Source organism: Acomys minous (genome assembly GCF_964271855.1).
Source record: "Acomys minous genome assembly, chromosome: 1".
NCBI lineage: Eukaryota > Metazoa > Chordata > Mammalia > Rodentia > Muridae > Acomys > Acomys minous.
Genome location: NC_140483.1, coordinates 26,209,783 through 26,229,827, shown reverse-complemented (window position 1 = coordinate 26,229,827; position 20,045 = coordinate 26,209,783). Strand labels below are relative to the sequence as shown.

Below are 20,045 nucleotides of genomic sequence, written 5' to 3'. Positions count from 1 at the left end.
CTAGTGCCCACAACTAACTCACAGTAAAAGGCTACTTGGAAAAGATAAACAGGCTGGGCGATGGCACATGCCTTTAATCCCAGCCCTCGGGAGACAGAGGCAGGTGGATCTCTGTGAGTTTGAGGCCAGCCTGGTCTACAAAGCAAGTCCAGGACAGCTAAGGCTACACAGAGAAACCCTTTCTTGAAAAAAAAGAAAGAAAAAGGAAGAAAGAAAGAAAAGATAAACAGGAGCCGGGACACAGGCAGAGGTGCAGCCTTGGCAATAACTTTTAAGAAAAAATTGACGCTCATGTCTGAGAGACGTCTGCCCGTTAGAGCTGAAGACCGTCTTAAGGGCCACCTACTTCCTGGCCCACATATACATCAATCCTCTCCCACTCCAGATGCCCCCCCTCACCCCCCCCCACTGAAGCCCCACCCCACCCCCATGCATTAGAACAGACTCAGAGGGACAGATGACATGCTAGAGGGGGCATGGGGGGGGTATCTACACAGAAACACCCATCAGCAGTAACTTTACTAGCTTGTCTTTGATCCTTGTCAGTCTATAAAAGGACCTTCCAGGACCTTCAAAGGAAACCACACTGTACTGGACATCCAGGTCACTGCTAAGAACTACACCCAGATTTTAAAAGAAAAGAACACAAAAGGATGAGTTTTCACAAGTCCAAAGGGAAGGTAAGACAAAAAAGCAATGGGGGCCTGTGTGTTGGAGAAAGCCAGAGACAAGAACAAAACAAAACAAAACAAAACAAAACAAAAAAACCTAAACACAACACACTGGAGATCTTTTTTTGTTTTGTTTTGTTTTTGTTTTTCAAGACAATGTTTCTCTGTGTAGTCCTAGCTGTCCTGGACTCGCTTTGTAGACTAGACTGACCTCCACCTCAGTGATCCCCCTGCCTGTGCCCCCAGAGTGCTGGGACTAAGGGCCTGCACCACCACCGCCTATCATGCTGGAGGCCATTAGAAATCATCCTACTTCTCTGTGCCAGGGAGTGGCCCAGGTGCACTGCCGCTTGGATGAAACAGACAGACAGCAGGGAACCAGGTAGCATGGCCCGGAAGCGGCTGGCAAAGCTGCTCAGTGAAGCTCCAAGGAGACACGCAGTCATCAGGTTCTTATTGTCACCAAGTCAACCATCTTACCTATTAATCCAGCCAGCATGAGGAACAGACGTCATTGACTACGTGGACTTTACCTGGAAGATGACCAAGTTCCAGAGGCAAGGCCTTGCTTGCCAGGAGCTACTTAGCCGGATGAGGAATGTAAAAAAAAAAGACAGCACAAAAGGGAAAGGCTGCACTGAGCCATACCCTCTGCGGTTCGCCCAAGAGCATGGTCTTTCTGGGCTGGTGAGATGGCTCCAAGGTGCCTAGTGCCAAGCCTGCTGATCATTGGAACCACGTGGTACAGAGAACTGACCTCAAAGGGTGAGCACATGTATGCTCACACTGACCCATATGCACACACACACACACATAATAAATGCAATTTTTTTTAAATAAAAGCAATTTTACCGGTTTTTCTGGCTTCTTGGTTCCCCCACTCCAACATTTAAGGGCAAAGACAGAAAAGAGAACTGTTTCCGCAGATACGAGGTCCTTGCTCTCTCCCTGGATGGATCTGGTCATTTAGGGTCAAACTATTATTAGTGGAGGAATCCAGCCTAGCTTTCTTCTCCCCAGCTCCACTGCCCCATTGACCTGTCCTGCCCCCACATCTCACACTGGTCATTGGGTGCGGGGTAGGGGTGGAGTGGCAGTCCCTTCAGGACTGAATTACAGAAACTATGCTTTCCATATATATGAGTTCCCCGCCCACTTCCCAGACCAGGAACCCACAGATCAGCCATAGGCTGTAAAGACAGGGTTTTGGCCTCTCGATCAGATTCTCAGACAAAGGCTCTTGGCCACCTGACCTCTTCCATCTGGTCTGTTGGCAAAGGGTTGAGCTCAAAAAAGCCACAAGAGCTGGCTGCTCCTGACTCACCCTTCCCTCAGCTCGGGTAAACTACTGACTGAATACATCAATATTGCTGTTTTCATTAGGAGATGCTGCCTAAGCCCCAGCTTCCCTCCCGCCATCCCAGTCCTATCCACCTGCCTTTCCCACATTAGGCTCCTCCTGGACCACAGCCAACTGGGTAGTCAGGAGTGAGCTTTCCTTCCTGACCATAGTCACACGACCTAAGCTTTAAGGGCAAGGTTAGGGAAGGCGGCTGGTATCAAAGAGTGGCACAGAGCTGCTGGTCACCCCCTCTCCTACCTCAAACACGTCCAAAAAGATTGATTTAACCTCACCAGGCACAGTGGCACTTGTCTACAACCCTGACACTCAGGACTGAGAAGACTATGTAGAGAGGCCCATATAAGTTAACCTCTCCCAAGTCTTCGAAGTCCAGATAAAGCAAGAGGACACAAATGTGCACCTGAGGGAACAAGTCACCAAGGCAGCCTGTCAACAATACCCTACTGGTTTGTTGTTGCTTTGTATAAGTTTCCTGTTTTGTGTGTGTCCCCCCCCCACCCCCACCCCTGCCCCCAGGTGATAGGGTTTCTCTATGCAGCCTTGGCTGTCCTGGAACTCGCTCTGTAGACCAGGCTGGCCTCAAATTCAGAGATCCGCCTGCCCAGCACTGGATTAGAGGCATGCGCCACCACTGGCTGGCTAAAGATTATTTTCATTTTATGTGTATGACTGTTTGCCTTCATATATATGCATACACACTGTGTACATGCAGTAACTGCAGAAACCAGAAAAGGGCACTGTACCCCAGGACTGAGTTACAGGAAACTGTGAGCTGCCAAGAGAGGTCTCTTTAATCCTGAGCTTTGTTTTGTTTTTTGTTTTTGTTTTTTTTCTGATTGATTGATTGATTGATTTTGGGGTATTGTTTGTTTTTTTTTAAGATTTTAAAATTTTTTATTTATTATTTATACAGTACTGTGGCCCCATGTGTGCCTGAGAGCACCAGATCCCATTATAGATGGTTGTGAGCCACGATGTGGTTGCTGGGAATTGAACTCAGGATCTTTGGAAGAACAGACTGTGCTCTTAACCGCAGAGCCATCTCTCCAGACCCGAGCTTTGTTTTTGTAATCCTATTCAACAGTTAAAATTTTCATGAAAAAGCTGGGTGCAGTAGTACCCATCTATAACTCCTGCACTCTGGGAGGCAGCGGCAGGTGTATCTCTGTGAGTTTGAGGCTAACGTGAAATTAACCAAATCCCAACAAAATTACATTAAAAAGAGACATGGAAAAAAGAGTAGATGTCAGTAAAGGATCAGTTAGTTTGGTTTTCTGTAAGGAAATCAATAAACTGCCTAATACAGATTCCAAAGGGGGAAATAGAGAAATAACAGTATGGTTGTTTGATTTCTTTGTAAATAAAAGGAGGAATTATCAAAAGAGGTGAAAGTAGTTCTCTGGGAGGCAGGATGAGTCAATACAAGGAATGTTGATTTGGGATTACTGGGTTTGCAAGAGGGATAGTAGCTATCAGCAGCATGGCCATCATCCCCAGGACCACACCAGACACCTGCCGTCGTCGCCACCACCACTAACAACAACAACAACATCATGATGCCCAGGACCACACCAGACACCTGTGGTCGTCACCACCACTAACATCACCACCATCATCATCATCATCATCATGCCCAGGCCCACACCAGACACCTGTCATCGTCGTCGTCATCATCACCACCACAACCATCATCAACACCAGGACCACATCAGCCACCTGTCGTCACCACCACCACCATGGCTAGTGCTGCTGCCACTGAGCACCAGGAAACCTTTCCACTGCCTTCCCTGTACTCTGCTATGTAATCTCAATGGTAGGAATTCTGTGTAAACCAAAAGGATACGGAACTAGAAAGATCCAACTGCCTTTGCCTCCACAGAGCTAGGGCTAAGAGTGTGTGCGTGTTACCAAGGCCTTGAACCCACGCCTTGTGCACTGGGTTTTTAGATTTTATCTTGTGTGCTGGTCTGAACAATATCAGCTCAGCCCCCTTACTCCCTTGCTGGATGTGGCAGGGCACTACTTTAGCCCATGAGCCAGGGCTATACAGAGAAACTCTGTCTCTTAAAAAAAAAAAAATAAGCAAACAAACAAAAAAATGGCATCCACAGGCTTTGAATGCTTGGTGATCCTTGACAGGGATTAAGAGGTATGGCCTGGTGTGGCCCTGTTGGAGAAAGTGTATCACTGGGGGTGGGCTTTGGGGTTTCCAACACTCAAGCCAAGCCCAATGTGTCTCTCTTCCCACTGCCTGCAGATCCCAATGTGGTCCTCATCTGCCTCTGAGAGCTACGTGTCAGCTCCTTCTCCAGCACCATGTCTGCCTGCATGCTGTCATATAGACTATAAATCTCTGAATCTGTGCTCCAGTCCTAGCTAAATGTTTCTTTTATAAGAGTTGCTGTGGCTATGGTGTCCCTTCACAGCAAAAGAACACTGACTGAGACACCTTGAGACAAGGTTTCTAGGTTGGTCAGGCTGACCTCAGATTTCAAGGCTCCTGACTATCAGCCTCCTTAAAACTTGAGGTGGATGCCCACACCTTTTTTTTTGTAATTACAAAGTAGTCTTTTCTTTTTAAAGCAATTTTTTAAAACTTATTTATGTATGGGGGCCACCATGTGAGTTCCAGGAATCAAACTCGGGGTGCCAGGCTTGGTGGCAAACATCTTTGCTGAAGCATCTCACTCCACACACACAGCCTTGGTCAACAGTAAAAAATAAAGATAGCCAATTAAATGCCAGGGTGTCAGCTCTTCCTATGACATCAGGCTTAGGGGGGAGGGGGGGCGGGCGGCAGAATCAGGCATGGCATCACCCCGATCAAGAACCACTTCAATGTTATGAGCTACAATCCAAACTGCCCTCTCTGATTTTACTCACACTCACCTTATTTCTTGGACTACAAAGTACATAAATGCGCATGTGCGCGCGCGCACACACACACACACACACACACACACACACACCATAACCACGTTTGTATCCAAGGTCCTTATCCCCAAGGAAACAATATTGTTTTAACCCTAATCAAAACACACCAGCACCAGGGGAGGTGGGGTGCTATGCCTGTCCCAGGAAATGTACACAACAAAATTCCACATGCAGCTTCATTCAGGAGGTAAGGGGCCCCTTCTGAAGCTCATGGACACCCTCCCCTGCTAACCTAACTAAACTGCCCTACAGAGAAGCTGTCTGTGTTCAGGAGTGGAAGCACAGAGCCAGCCCCAGCGGCCCAGGCGCTGTCAGCGGTGCTCTGGTTTAGAGACCGCAGGTGGGAGCTGAGTAGTGCAGCTGGGAAGGAAGAGTGGGGACCTCCAAAGGTTGGGATCTGCGGTTGGTAGTGGTGTTCTGTTCTCAGAAGAGATTAAAAGCAGTTCTCAGGGGATCGGTTAGTGCCTATGAGGATGTGTGGTTATTAAAGGCTAAGCCTGGTGTCCTCCCCATTCTCTGGTTTCCTGTCTCTCACACAGGCGTCCACCATGGCACCATCAGCAGTGACCCAACTGTCACTCAACCCTGAAATCTCCAGGCTCAAAGCAGCAAGGCAAATAAGCCCCTCTTCTGTATGCATCACCTAGCCTTGGGCATTCTGTTATGGCGACAGGAAGCAGACCAGCACAGTCAATGACATGGACACAGATTTCCAGAAAGGATAAGATACCCTGGGTTTTCTGGAACACTAACGCTCTTCACAGGCATGCCACGTCATCAGAATCAATGGAGCATGAGAGAGAGGAGACAGCGCTGAGGTACTCCCCTGCAAGGATGTTCCTGAGACAGAAACGGTTCCCCGAGTTCAATGAAACTGACATTTCGTTCGTGTAAAACAAGCTGGGAGCCAGCTGCTTGTTGCATAGTCAAGATAACGTCGTATCTCGAGGGGCATGATTCTCCAGGGAGACAGCAGTAAAAAAGAAAAAAAGATATATTTGCCAAGGAGAATCATTTTTTCTACAGATGTACTCTATCTACCTGGGCAGGGTGGCACGTGCCTGTTCTCCCAGCACTCAGAAGGCTGAAACAGGAGTTCAAGACTAGAATGGGTAATAAAAACCTCACTTAAAAAATATAACATTGGCCAGGTGGTGGAGGCACACGCCTTTAATCCAAGCACACAGGAGGCAGAAGCGGGTGGCTCTCTGTGAGTTTAAAGCCAGCCTGGTCCACAAATCCAGGTCATCCAGAGGTACACAGAGAAACCAACCCTGTCTTGGGGGGAGGGGGAGGAAAGTCCATTAAGAATATAGCTCAGTTGGTGGAGCACTTACCTAGCTGTGCATGAAGCCAGGGGTTTGATCCTAGCAGTGTGCCGGGGTGTGACGGTGTGGTGGTGCGCACCTGTATTCCCAGAAGGAATTCCCAACTATGTGGCAGGACCTTTCTTAGATCCTGCAGGAATGTGCGTCTGTGGCTGAAACTAAAGGGCCTACTGAGAAAAGCCTCTGAGGAGGTCCTCTGCCTCAGTTCCCCCTCTGGACTTCCCACAGAATGTTTCCTCTTCGCTCACCACAATGTGTGAGAATTTCTGCCACCAGCAACCCAGTTAGCTCTCCACCGCACCAGCTGCGGGCGCTACAGTTCACTCCACTTTCGTGTAACCAACCTGGAGACAGAATCAGATCTGTAGTTTAATTAAGGACTCGGTCTTCAAGTCCCACGTCCCCCACCGAGGAGTCTCAACTCAAGCCTGTGCTTTCTGACGCACAGGCTATAAAAATGGAGTCTCCTTGGGGAGGATTAATTTGTTAGGAAGAACCACAAACCCATTAGACCATTTGAACAGCCAGACAGAAGAGATGCACGGCGGGCGCACAAGGTGTGCGGGAGGAGGACGGAGCATCCGTGTGTGCCTCCCTCCGGCATCTCTACTTGTCTGGCTACCCAGCAGCCAGCCTGAGTCTTGTCCTTCTGGGTTTTCTCGGAACTTCATTGCACGGGCATGACTGATTAACAGAACTGGTCGTGATGATCAACTCAACTTTTACCTCCTTCCCTTCCCTGACGGTCACAAGATAGGCAAGACCATGAAGAATCCAGCCTCCTCAACAACAACAACAAAAAAAATTTTTTTTGCTTTTTTTTTTTTTAAGTATATTGCTTATTTATTTTTATTTTATTTTTGCTTGATTTTGTTTTTTGTCAGACAGGGTTTCTCTGTGTAGCCTTGACTGTCCTGGACCCGCTTTGTAGACAAGGCTGACCTCGAACTCACAGCGATCCACCTGCCTCTGCCTCCCAAGTACTGGGATTAAAGGTGTGCACCACCCCTACTACCAGATTAATTTTTTTAATGAGTTCAAGTGTGATAAGCTGTTGAGACCATAAATATATATATTAAAAGTTGAGGCTGGAAGACATAACTCAGTTGGCAGAATGTTCCATACACCAAGCCCCGGTTCCATCTTGAGCATCCCAAAAGACTGTGTTATGGCGGTACCCAACACTTAAGTCAAGAAAGTCAAGGTCATCCTTCAGCTATATAGTGAGTTCTCGGCCAGACTGGGACACCTAAGACTATCTCAATCCAGCCTAACCCCCCACATAAACTATGGGGTTGATGCAGTCATGGCTTCATGGTTATAGCTGGCCTCCCAGGGATTTCAAGGCCAGCCTGGGACAGAGATCCTATAGGAAGGAGGAAGGCTTAAAAACAACAGCAACAACAACAACTTAGGAGGTAGATAAAGACTAAGTTTAAGTAGGTCAGGGCATGGCCTTGCATCCCCTTCTCCACTTCTTGGTCACCAGGAAGCATGTGGCACTTCACCACCCAGCATTCTCTCCCCTGACACCCTTTGCCACAGACTGCAACAGACTCCAGTGGCCAAGGTCTGAACCTGTAAGCCAAAATAAGTCTTCTCTCCTTTAAGGTCATGGTCACAGGACAACACCGATGAACACAAAACTCTGTGTGACAGGAAGGGGGACAGGAGGTTGTGGCCAAAGACCAAATACTAAAACAAAAGTTTCTCCTGATCTTTCCACACACTAGAGAGTTCGGAGTTCTGAACTGGGCACACAACCAATCCTTCTTAAATCCCTGCCTCATAGCACTAAAGGCTTCTATTTCTGTTTTCCACTTGTACCTCTGATTCACTCTGAGCCTAGTGTCACCTCTGAGGAGGCTCAGTTCCCAGTCCTGTGGGCACTCACTACACTGCCCCTTGCAAGCTTCTGCTGGAGCGCCACAGATCAGAGCCGGTTTTCTAGGTTCTTAAGTTGGCTGGGCAGGTTCTGGATCCAGCAGCAACACTCAAAGGCTATGAGACTTGAGGTGGCTACTGAACTCTGTGAAAATGGAGGATCGTTATAGCAACCCACCTCCGAGGGCTTAAAGAGGTTACCAGACGTTACACCTAGGCCGGCTCAGTGAGGGTTCGGGAAATAAACACTACCATAAGCAGAGCGTGCTCAAAGGAAAGGGACAATAAGGCAACATTAGAAACCTTTACGCTGTGTCAGTGTCAGAGGGAAAACTAAGACAGAGTGGCAAGTGAACACCATAGCTTACGTAAGAGCGTGTGGCATTTTAGATTAAAGAGGAAACCAAGGTGGCTAGAGAGACGCTGCAATGGGCAAAGGCCCTGGCTTGAGTTTGATCTGCGGGAGGGACCCCGATGGCAGAAGGAGAGAAAGTTCTCCTCCAAATTATCTCTGAACTCCACATTCACGCTCAAGCACATGGCCAGGCACACGTGCACAAACTCTCACATTCATGAAACACAGGAACATATACACACACACACACACCACACATACACACACAAACACAAAATGTAATCTTAAAAAGCTATGAACTTTTTTTATAAATAGATAAAAATGCTGTAATAAATGTAAAAAAAAATAAGTCACCTAAGTTTCACTGTTGTTTGGGGGTTTGTTGTTTGGTCTGATTTTTTCTTGTTTTGCTTTGTTGAGACAGGGTCTCATTTACTTAGCTGGCCTGAAGCTTCCTTACCAAACTGGCACTGAATTCACACGGATCTGCCTCCCTTTGTCACCCAAGTGCTGGGATTACAAACATGAGCGGCAATGTGGCTGTGTGCGCATGAGTGCTTAAAATAGGCTGTTCTTCCTAATAAGTCAAGGGCTGCGCCACACCTCAAAAACCTTGAGTGCCAACAACTTCCTTAAACTCAGACATCTGTCCAAGCGCTCAACAGAAGAACCATGGTTTTTTGTTTTGTTTTGTTTTTTTTCTGCAGATGCAGGGACCGTTTATAGCTGGCTTTTCCAAGAACTGGCATGTGAGACTGTGACTTCTCGGATCTCAAATTCTAAAGTTAGAATGGGAGTTGGGGGGGGCGGGGTCAGACAAACTCCACCTAACACAAGGAAGGAAACCTCAACACACTCTCAGCAGCCGGGGCGCCTGCTACATTGTACACATCAGGGTCCTTAAAGACTTTCTCCTGGGAAGATAAACAGAACAGAGGAAGAAACGCCTAGGAATCCCAATTCAGACTCAAGTGAAGCGGCAGATAAAGATAGTTTAAGAGGGCTTTAAGAAGCCAGGGGTGGTGGCACACGCCTGTAATCCCAGCACTTGGAAGGCAGAGGCAGGTGGATCACTGTGAGTTCGAGGCCAGTCTGGTCTACAAAGCGAGAGCAGGACAGCCAAGGCTACACAGAGAAACCCTGTCTCAAACAAACAAAACAAAAATAGAAAAGAGAGAGAGAGAGGGCGTTAAGGGTTAGAAGTGCCCACAGGGGCGAGAAGAAGGCAACATGCTGAGCGGAGCCATCTCTGAACTCACAGGTGGAGGTGAGCAGAGATCTGGGCCCTGGAAGTGGTCGGCAGTTAGGGTGGGAAAGAAAGGACAGGTGTGGTGTGTGCACAGAGAAAAACAGATCCTGGGCGATGGGGAGGAAATGCCGGGAGGGGAAGAGTGGAGACAGAAACCCACAAGGAATGCCCTGGGAGTGCCGGGTAGAATCAGAGCTGCATTTGTTTAAAGCTCACCCCAGCAGCAATGTGGAGAATGTTCTGGAGGTGGTCCAGGCTGCCAGCTGGGAAATCAGCCACTGGAGAGTCATGCTGTCCGGAACTGACGGAAGCAGGACTAAGAGTCCAAGAGAGACTCGCGAGGGGAACCGATGGGATCAGCGGGCTGGAAGCATGTGGAAGGAGGTGGATTTTTGCAGACTGACAGAGGCGATGGCAAAGTGTCTCTCCTGTGAGTGGCCGGAGAGAGTGCAGGTGGGAGCGCGGGTCTGTGGCGAGGAATCAGCACCGGGATTAGCAGGATCCCAGTGACCACTGAACAAATGGGAAAGGGCTTGGAACAAGTCATAACTGACCAGACCATCGCTGACCAACGAGGGTACAGACTGTAGACAGGGAGAAAAGCAGAGGGCTGCCAAGGAGCTTCTGGGGCAGGACCCATGCCCAGGCAGAAAGAATCCATGAGGCAACTGAGAGGGCAATGAGAAGCAACTAGCCAGCTGCCCCAGATCAGCGGTTCTCAACCTGTGGGTCGCGACCCCTTCACAGAGGTGGTATGGCTATTTCATAGGAATTGGGTCTCGGATATCCTGCTGACCAGGTATTTACATTACATAACAGTAGAAACAGAAATAATTTTATGGGTGGGGTGGGGTGCGTCACAACATGTGGACCGGGTTTAAAGGGTCCAGCACCAAGAAGGTTGAGAACCCCTGTGGTAGACACATCCCAGGCGAGACAGCACAGTCAAACGTGAGACAGAAAGGTGAGCCTGGGAACCAGACTTCAGCAGGGATCCAGACACCGGGTGACCGCATGGAAACCCAGCAAGAAAGGCTTCCCCACAGCCATTAACGTCCCCTGCTCCTCTTGACCTGCCCAGCACTGAGTCTACCACTCACGTGACATCGTGCCCGCCCGCAATCGTCGCTCCCTCTGCACTCACTCAAGCCATCTCCGTGCAAGAGGTTGAGGACACAAGGCATGAACCTGCATCCCAACATTCTGATCTCAAAATCACAGGTACAAGCAGCCAGCCATGACCCATGGAGAGTCCAGGAAACTACTTAAAGGGTCCAGCTTAGTCCAACAGATGTTTAACCACCTACCCAGCAGCCAGATGGTAATTATGGCAGGTGCTGCATTAACAGGGGTGAGTGAGAACCAGGCATGGAGGACCCCTAAGGAAGGGAGCTTTCTCTCAGGCGCTGCTGCTCTCTGGCGCCTCAGAGAGCCCAAGCACACATCTGAATCATATTTACCAAATAAAGAACACCTGGCTGAGGGGGAAAAAAAAAAAATCACCATTCAGGATTATTAAGGGATCCCATTGTGTTTTCTGAAGTTTGTAACCGGGTCTTTCTATGTATTCCAAGGCTTAGACCTCATGACCATGCCTTTGCCTGCACAATGCTGGGATTACAGGTGTGCACCACCACATGTGGCTCACAACATGGTAGGCACATGGACACTTTATTTTCTTCCTTTAAAAAATAAACACATATTAAGCTGGGCCTGGACCCAGGAGAAACCAGGAAGGGTTCACCATTGACACTTTGCATCAACAAGTTTTGTTTTGTTTTTCTTTTTGAGACAGGGTTTCTCTGTATAGCCTTGGCTGTCCTGGACTCGCTTTGTAGAGCAGGCTGGCCTCGAACTCACAGTGATCCACCTACCTCTGCCTCCCAAGAGCTGGGATTAAAGGCGTGCGCCACCAAGAATAAAAGAACTGATGTGGTGCTTAGCTCTGCGAGGCCCAGGGCTGTGGCCCAAGCACTGCACAGACCAGCTGTAGCTCGGTGGGTCTGAAGGAAAAGGCTCCCCATAGGCTCTGACCTTTGAATAGCGCCAGCTAGTGGCGCCATTTGTGCAGTTCAGGAAGTGTGGCCTTGCAGGAGGAACTACATCACTAGGCACCAGACACCATTCCCAGTATGCGACAGGAGCGCTCAGCTTCCGGCTGCCAGGTCTGCAGCATGACGCCATGCTGTCTCTGCCATTATGGCCACTAGCCCACTGGAACTATAAGCCCAAAAGTCCTTTCCTTCTATAAATTGCCTTGGCCATGATATTTTATCACAACAGTAGAAGTGTGACTGCTACAGTGCCAACTGGTAAAGGCGGAGAGGGATCAGGAAGGAGCTCAAGGTCATCCCTGGCTATTCAAGGCCAAGTTCAAAGCCAGCTTGTGGTGCATGAGAAGGGAAGAGGGGGAGAAGAGAGAGAAGGTGGAAGGAATCAGGGACAGGAGGAGGAGAGGAAAACATTGTGAACTGAGAAGACCACCTTGAAAGATGCCCAACTACCAGCTACCACCTTGAAAGATGCCCAACTGCCAGCTAGGAGCCTGGTGAGCAAAGGAGGAAGGGCACCTACCCTAAGAAGATCATTAATGTCAATAACAAGGCTGTAACTCACGGCTCTCTGTGTTCCCTTCCGGACACCACCACGCTGAGCCCCTTAGTTCACATCTTAAGTGTTTTCCCACCCAAAAACGTGATGGATGTGTTGGTTACTGGGCTTAGCCTTTCAACATACATCAACACATAGATGTATGACTGAGCCAGGGAGGTGGCACAGGCCTTTAATGCCACTGTAGAGACCAAACCAACGCCATTTTGTGTTCAGGGCCTGAGAACTTGACACCCAGCCACCCCACACCCCGCCCCTAGAACTTCCAGGGAGAACCACAAACATACAGCTAGCAACCATTGCTAGCAGTTTGCACCCAGGGTCAACCAATCAGAGGTACAGGTCACAGTGACCAAAAGAAATGAAAAATTCCCTCCTGCAGTCTGGCCCTGGTCCCCTCGTTTAGCCCTGGTCCCCCAGCCAATCAGCTTAAAGAGCAACTCTCCTGTACCCCTCTAACCTATCTTTTAACAGCAAGGCTTGGAAATGGCTTAGAAACCCCCAACCGCTTGCAGTTTTTTTTTCCCTTTAAAAAACCCTGTTCCCCTAGCACTAGGGGCCGCCATCTTCCCTCCCAAGGAGGGGGGCTGGTGGTCCAGGCTCTGAGCTTGAAATAAACAAGACCCTGTGTGATGCAGGCGGCTGATTCCTGGTCTTTGGGGGTTTCACTACTTAGGCGTTACACCAGGGCTCCGAAGGCAGAAGCAGGAAGATCCAGCCAGGGCTGGCCATACAAAGAAACCCTGTCTCAAAAACCAAACAACAAAAAGTATTCCCTGATTAAACAAATAAATGTTTTTGAGAATATACTATTTTTAACAAAACAGACCGATCAAAAAGGCTATTCTGACGGCGCACAGGCTGTACAATGTGAATGCACATGTGACGCAGGGCACTTGTTCCCAGCTCGGACCCTGCTATGTACCCAGTAGGGCATGTTTTCTAACTCATTCCTAACAAGCTAGGCCTTCTCTCCTCTTCACAGATACAGGGATGGGATAAGTTCACAAGAAACAGATTAGAAAGGGTCCAGCCAGGCGTGGTGGCGCACGCCTTTAATCCCAGCACTCGGGAGGCAGAGACAGGCAGATCACTGTGAGTTCCAGGCCAGCCTGGTCTACAAAGCGAGTCCAGGACAGCCAAGGCTCCACAGAGAAACCCTGTCTCGAAAAAAAACCAAAAAAAAAAAAAAAAAAAAAAAAAAAAGAATGGGTCCAGCCAGGCCAGGGATGCCAGCCTGACTGAGTGCAAAGCCTCTGTTCCCTGCCTCACCAGGCCAGGAGCACCCACTCACCAGAAAGCATTTTGGCAACAAGCCTAGAGGGTCGCCATGCTACCAGGGACACAGAGACAACCTAAAGCTTTGATTCTATTACAATCAAAGACCTCAAATCTCACACTGCCCCTATGTACACAAGCCCCTGGAAGGCCTGGTGGAGTTCTTCTCAGGCTTGTGTGAAATACAAGCCTCCCCTGCATCCATTCAGGGAACCAAAGGTCAGCCTAGCCCCAGTGTGCGCTGGGGCATCAGACAGGGAAAGTGCATCTCCTCCAGAACAGTGTTCCTGCCTCACTCCTTCAAATAGGGAGTACTGCTCCATATTGCTTTTCCCACAAAAGAGGTGTAGGAAATGCAGCGAGTGGCTCATCAAAACAGCATGTCTGACCTCCAGAGAACAATCAATAAGTCCTGAGAGAAATGGCAAGGCTCCAGAACCAGTCTCCTCCCCAGAATGGGACTTCTGGAGAAATTCCAAAGCCCCCTCAGACAACCAATACATCATACAATGGCGTGAGCCCTCTCCTGAGACAGATCCATCCTGATGCTTGTGTTCTGCGGCTCCCAACCAGCCTGTTAGCAGAGGCAGACCTGTGAGCCAGGCGGCTGCTGCAGGCTACCTGCAGCCCCAGTCCTAGTCGGAACTACTCACTGCCAAGTTTTTATTTATTTGTTTGTTTGAGGAGGAGAGTTGCTGAGACAGGGTTTCTATTATGTATCCCCGGATATCCCTAGAACTCACTGGGTAGACCAGGCTGGCCCAAACTCTCAGAGATGAGCCTGCTTCTTTCTGCCTCCCTGAAAGATGGGATTAAAGGCGAGCTCCATTAGGCTAGGCTGAAACCGGTAACATTTTATCTTCTAAGTTTAGCGTGTTTCTGGGGAACCAGGCAAGCCTTCACTGGAGCTAAGAGACTTTAAAAACACACCTCATAAAGCTGTATGTCATTTTGTCTTTGGATGATCTTTGCCTTTGGATGATCACCATTCTTTCAGGGCAGATGATACATAATTACATATATTATAAACCTCTGTTAAAATCCTAGACACTGCTATTTAAAATGTTCTTTTTTGATGAAAGGAACACAAAGCCCTGTGTAAACTGTGGAACATGTATAGTATTTTCCATTCTATTAGATTTGTGATAGCGGCGCCGGAGGTTAAGAATGCACACTGCAGACACAGCTGTCACACTCTTCAGACAGCTTTGGGCCCCTGCACAACACGGTTTCCATGCACGCGCGCGCGCACACACACACACACACACTTACAAATAAGTAAATCTAAAAAGATTTGTCTGGGAAAAAAAAAAGAAAAAAAACTACCCAATTCCAATCCCTTTTAGAAAAGGCCCGTGTTGGCCGGGCGTGGTGGTGCACGCTTTTAATCCCAGCACCTGGGAGGCAGAGGCAGGTGGATCTCTGTGAGTTCGAGGCCAGCCCAGCCAAGGCTACACAGAGAAACCTCATCTCGAAAAACAAACAAAAAAATAAATGGCCCCTGTTGAGGCCCTGCAGGTGCGTTTTCTCCAAGCAAGGCAGTTGTACCTTTTCCTACAGGAAATTGCTTGGGCTTGCAAGGTCTATGCTCGGGTTGAAGACCTAGCTCCTATCCAGTTCCTAATGATTAGCATTCACCTAAACAAAATGGATGGCAACTGAGAGAAGGTGACATGCACTCTACAGCTGATTTTTTTTTTACCATTTTTCTACACGGAACATTAGACAGGCATCTATCTAGCCATCAGGCAAGTGCACTCACACTAAGCCGTGCAGGGGAGGGAACCGGCCCCTCCTCAAGAGAAAACACCAGTGCGAATAGCACTAGCCAGGTCCCCAGCAGCAGTCAAGGCAAACCGGCTGAGCTGCTGACTCAGTATTTGGGGGCTCAAGAGCAGCGCAGTGGGGGAGTACATGCTTTGCATGAGCTCCTGTGTTCAATCATAACACCACAAAAAAATAAAACTGTCAGAAGACGATGTAACTGGGCAGAAAAAGCAATGCATCCTTTAGCCATTAACCCAACAGCCGGGCCTGTCTACTGCATACATTTGCAGACGGACTGGTCAGGAGGGCCCTGAGCAAACACTCAAGGAAGTGAAAGTTGGCCATCAGGAGTCAACTGTTAAGACTATTAGAAGACTATAAGACTATAAGATAACTGAGTTATCTCCTCCCAGCTAGGGAGGGTCCATCCTGGAGAACCAGTCAACAGAAAGGAACAATTTTACAGCCCCTTGTGAGCCTTTTTGTGACATCTTCCTTTACATTTGTGTGTGTGTGTGTGTGTGTGTGTGTGTGTGTGTGTCTGGATGTAGTAGTGCAAGCCTTTAATCTCAACAGTCACTCCAGAGGCAGACGCAGGAGGATCTCTGAGTTCAAGGTGAGCCTGGTCTACATAGCAAGTTCTAGGACAGCCAGGACTACAGAGACCAGTCTCCAAAAGAAAAAGAAAAAAAAAAGTTGGGGTGTGTGTATGTGTGCATGTGTATGCACATGTATCTGTGGAAGCCAGCAGTCAAAGAACGGGGTCTTCTGCCATCACTCTTGACCTGTTTGAAACAAGGTCTCCCACAGAACCTGAAGCTGATTTAGCTAGGCAGGAAGGCAGGCAAGCCAGCAAGTACCTAAGTCTTTGGGCCTCTACCATAACCCCCCCCCCAACCAGTACTAGGGTGACAGGCAGCAGCAGGGTTCAAGGAGGAATGGGGTTCCTGAGAAGGCTAACCAGTAATGGTCTCGTTGAGGAAATAAGCAGTCCATCCTGTTGTCCCATGCTCCCCCTCTTCAGGTGAACTACATATTTCCTGTGAGAAAATAGACAGACCCAACTCTTCAGGAGACAACAGTGGGGTTTTTATCTTTGGAGCAATCAGAATGTCTCCACCCAAAGCCAAAGGTCTCTCATTCCTTTGATCAGGAGGGCTAAGGAGGGGCAGCTGCCGAGTTTCCCTTTCAGGTGTTACTACAGAAGGCAAGGGGCGAGCATTCAGCGGACCAGGGGAGGAGGACCCATCTCCAGGGTCCCCATCTAGCTGACCTAACAGCTCCCCTCACTTTACAAAGCTAAGGCCTGCCTTTCCTGAGCTCGGGTCGGAGCTCCCTCTCCATGGGCAGGGGCTCCCTCTCCACAGTCAGCTGAGCACTGCGGCACATGCCAGCTCAGAACAGCTTTTAAAACCTACTTAATAGAAGCCGGGCACAGTGATGCTCAACTGTGATCCCAGCATTCGGGGAGGCAGAGAGGCAAGCATAAAAATAAAATTAAGTACCGGTAAAAGGCTGTGGCTGCAAATGGCTCGGTGGGTAGAGAGGCTTTTCCAGCAAGCCTGAAGACCCAGGTTCAATCCCAAGGACCCACATGATGGATCATGTTGATATCACAATATAAAACACAGCACAAATTTAAAAGGCCCACAGTGGGCTGGAGAGATGGCTCAATCAGTTAAGAGCACATACTGACCAGAGTTCAATTCCCAGCACCCACACCAAACAACTCACAATTGCCTGTAACTCTAACACCAGGAGTATCTGATACCTTTGGCTTTTTGGAGCATCTTACAGACACACATGCACACACACACACACAATTAAATTAAAAATACAAGTTTAGTTGAATGGTGGCACATGCCTTTAATCCCAGCACTCGGGAGGCAGAGGCAGGCAGATCGCTGTGAGTTTGAGGCCAGCCTGGTCTACAAAGTGAGTCTAGGACAGCTAGGGCTACACAAAGAAACCCTGTCTCAAAAAAACAAAAAATCAAGTTTAAAAAAAAAAACCAGACCATGCTGGCCGGGTTGGCGCACACCTTTAATCTCAGCACTCCGGAGACAGAGGCAGGTGGATCGATGTCAGTTCAAGGCCAGCTTGGTCTACAAAGTGAGTCCAAGACAGCCAAGGCTAACACAGAAAGACCCTGTCTCAAAAAAGACCTACACACAATAAATAAATGGAAAAGAAAAGAAAAAGAAAAAAAACTATGCTATGGAGATAAAATAAGCATTGTTGATGATAACAGGGTTTCTCTGTGTAGTCCTGGCTGTCCTGGAACTCACTCTGTAGACCAGGCTGGCCTCAAACTCAGAGATCACCCTTTCTCTGCCTCCCAAGCGCTGGGATTAGAGGCCTGTGCTACCAATGCCTTTAATCACAGATCAATCACCCTCTTCCAGTGTTGAAAATTCTCAAATCAATCCAGGCCTGGTGACACACTCCAAGACCTTAGCTACCCAAAGCTCAACGCCAGCACATAAGTACATAAAAGTACAAGGCATCCTGTCTCCATACCTGCCCACCCCAACACATACACACACACACAAGACTAAGTCAGGGGCTGGGTGCTTGTGTGGCGTGTATGGGGCCACAGGCTCCTAGACAAAAACAAAGCAAACAACAAAGTGTAAAGTCTAATGAGGAAGCTAAATGACCGTTTCCTGCTTCATGCTCCCAGGAACTATATTATTTTTCACTTGTTTGTCTGGGGCAGAGGGGGCGGGGCGGGGAGTCTGTTAAAGGCTCTCTCAGCCGGGCGTGGTGGTGCACACCTTTAATCCCAGCACTCAGGAGACAGAGGCTGTGAGTTCGAGGCCAGCCTGGACTACAAAGTGAGTCCAGGGCAGTCAAGGCTACACAGAGAAACCCTGTCTGGGGGTGGGGTGAAGGCTCTCTCTCTTTGTCGATCTAACTGGCCTGAAACTTGACATGCAGGCCCTTGCTGGCCACAGGCTCTGATTTCAGCACCAGCCTCCTGCACACTAGGATAAGGCATGCTCCACCGCGAGAATCTTGTCCTCCTCCTTTTCATTTTCATGTAAATTGTACAGTGACTTGTCCGTGTGTAAACATTTCATTTTTATTTGTGCAGGAATGCAGGAAAATTTAAACCAGTTACTGCTCGATGTGGTGGCCAGGGCCTATTCTTTCCAGTGATGGGGGCTACAGCAGGAGGCTATGGATTCCAAGGCCAACTTGGGCTTCCAAGTAAGATTCTGACTCAAAACAAGAAAAACAAACAAGTAGCATAAAATGTATCTAATTACAGCCAGGCTCAATAGCCCATGCCTGTAATCCCAGCACTGGGCCTCAGAGGCAAGCAGATTTCTGTGAGTTCGGAGGCTGGGCCGAGCTACAAAGTAGCTCCAGGACAGCCAAAGCTACTGGGGGGGGGGGGGGGGGGCAGACATATGCCTTTAGTCCCAGCACTCAGGAGGCAGAGAGAGACAGGCTAATCTCTGTGCGTTCTAGTTCGAGGACAGTCAAGACTACATAGAGAAACTCTGTGGGGTAGTGAGGAAAAACAATAACAAAAACAAAGTGCAAGAACAAAAGAAAGGCGGGCAGTGGTGGTGGCGCAGGCCTTTACCCCCAGCACTCGGGAGGCAGAGGCAGGCAGATCGCTGTGAGTTCGAGGCCAGCCTGGCCTATAAAGTGAGTCCAGGACAGCCAAGGCTACACAGAGAAACCCTGTCTAAAAAAAAACAACAACAACAAATAAACAAACAAAAAGAACAAAAGAAAGCACCATTGTTAGGTGGCCTTGATAGCAGGAATTTCTAATCTATTTTGAATTAGTGCAAATAAGGATGTCTCAAGGAGTTTTTCTATCTATTACTATGGTTCCAAATTTTTATAGTAGTACCTTAATTTACAAAAACAGCTGATGCACAGAGAAAAAATAAAACTGTACAAGAAGTTTTTCTGCATAATTGGGGGTGGAAGTAGGCAGTAGATTTAGTAAGCAAACTGTGACTGCAAATGGTGCCTTTCCTCCAGCGGGGAGAGGCAGCATAGCCTAACACTGGGAAGGCTGAGACAGGGAACTGCAAACTCCAGACCAAGCTGGGCTCACCTGAGACCTTGTCTTAAAAATCCAAGGGCCAGGCAGTGGTGGCGGAGTTCAAGATGGCCAGGGCTACGCAGAGACTCCCAAGGAGACAGTTCAACTGGTCAAACCACTTGCTGCCAAGGCCCAGGACCCATAGTGAAAAAACAGAAAGTTGTCCTCTGACTTCTACATTTTTGCCATTGCACACACCCTCCTGCATTCATATGCCATAGTAATAAAATTTTTTAAGGACTTTCTTTCAGCCAAGGATGATGGTGCATGCCTTTAATCCCTCCCAACACTGGAGAAGCAGAGGAGGAGCTCTGTGAGTCTGAGGCCAGCACAGTCTACACAGCAAGATCCTAGACAGGCAGGGTGACACAGAAAGACCTTGTCTGGAACGTCCAGACCCCAACCTGCCCCCCCCAAAAAGGAATTCCTTTTATTTGGACTTTAAGAGTTCATATATATAATAATAAAAAAAAAAGAGCCAAAAGCCGAGTGATGGTGGCACACGCCTTTAATCCCAGCACTTGGGAAGCAGAGGCA

General features: G+C 48.5%; 1 protein-coding gene across 4 annotated transcripts in view; it reads right to left on the bottom strand.

Moving 5' to 3' along the window:
* UCK2 (uridine-cytidine kinase 2) overlaps window positions 1-20,045 on the bottom strand; it is a 79,927-nt gene that overhangs the window by 44,710 nt on the left and 15,172 nt on the right. Inside the window, exon 1 of one of the 4 annotated variants that reach the window (XM_084774186.1) lies at window positions 16,401-16,638. The exons of the other annotated variants lie outside the window; for them this stretch is intronic. Coding sequence (XP_084630312.1) covers window positions 16,401-16,448 — 48 coding nt within the window. The 5' untranslated portion in view covers window positions 16,449-16,638. Of the gene's footprint in view, window positions 1-16,400; window positions 16,639-20,045 lie in introns of those variants that run through there. 4 annotated transcript variants of the gene reach the window in all.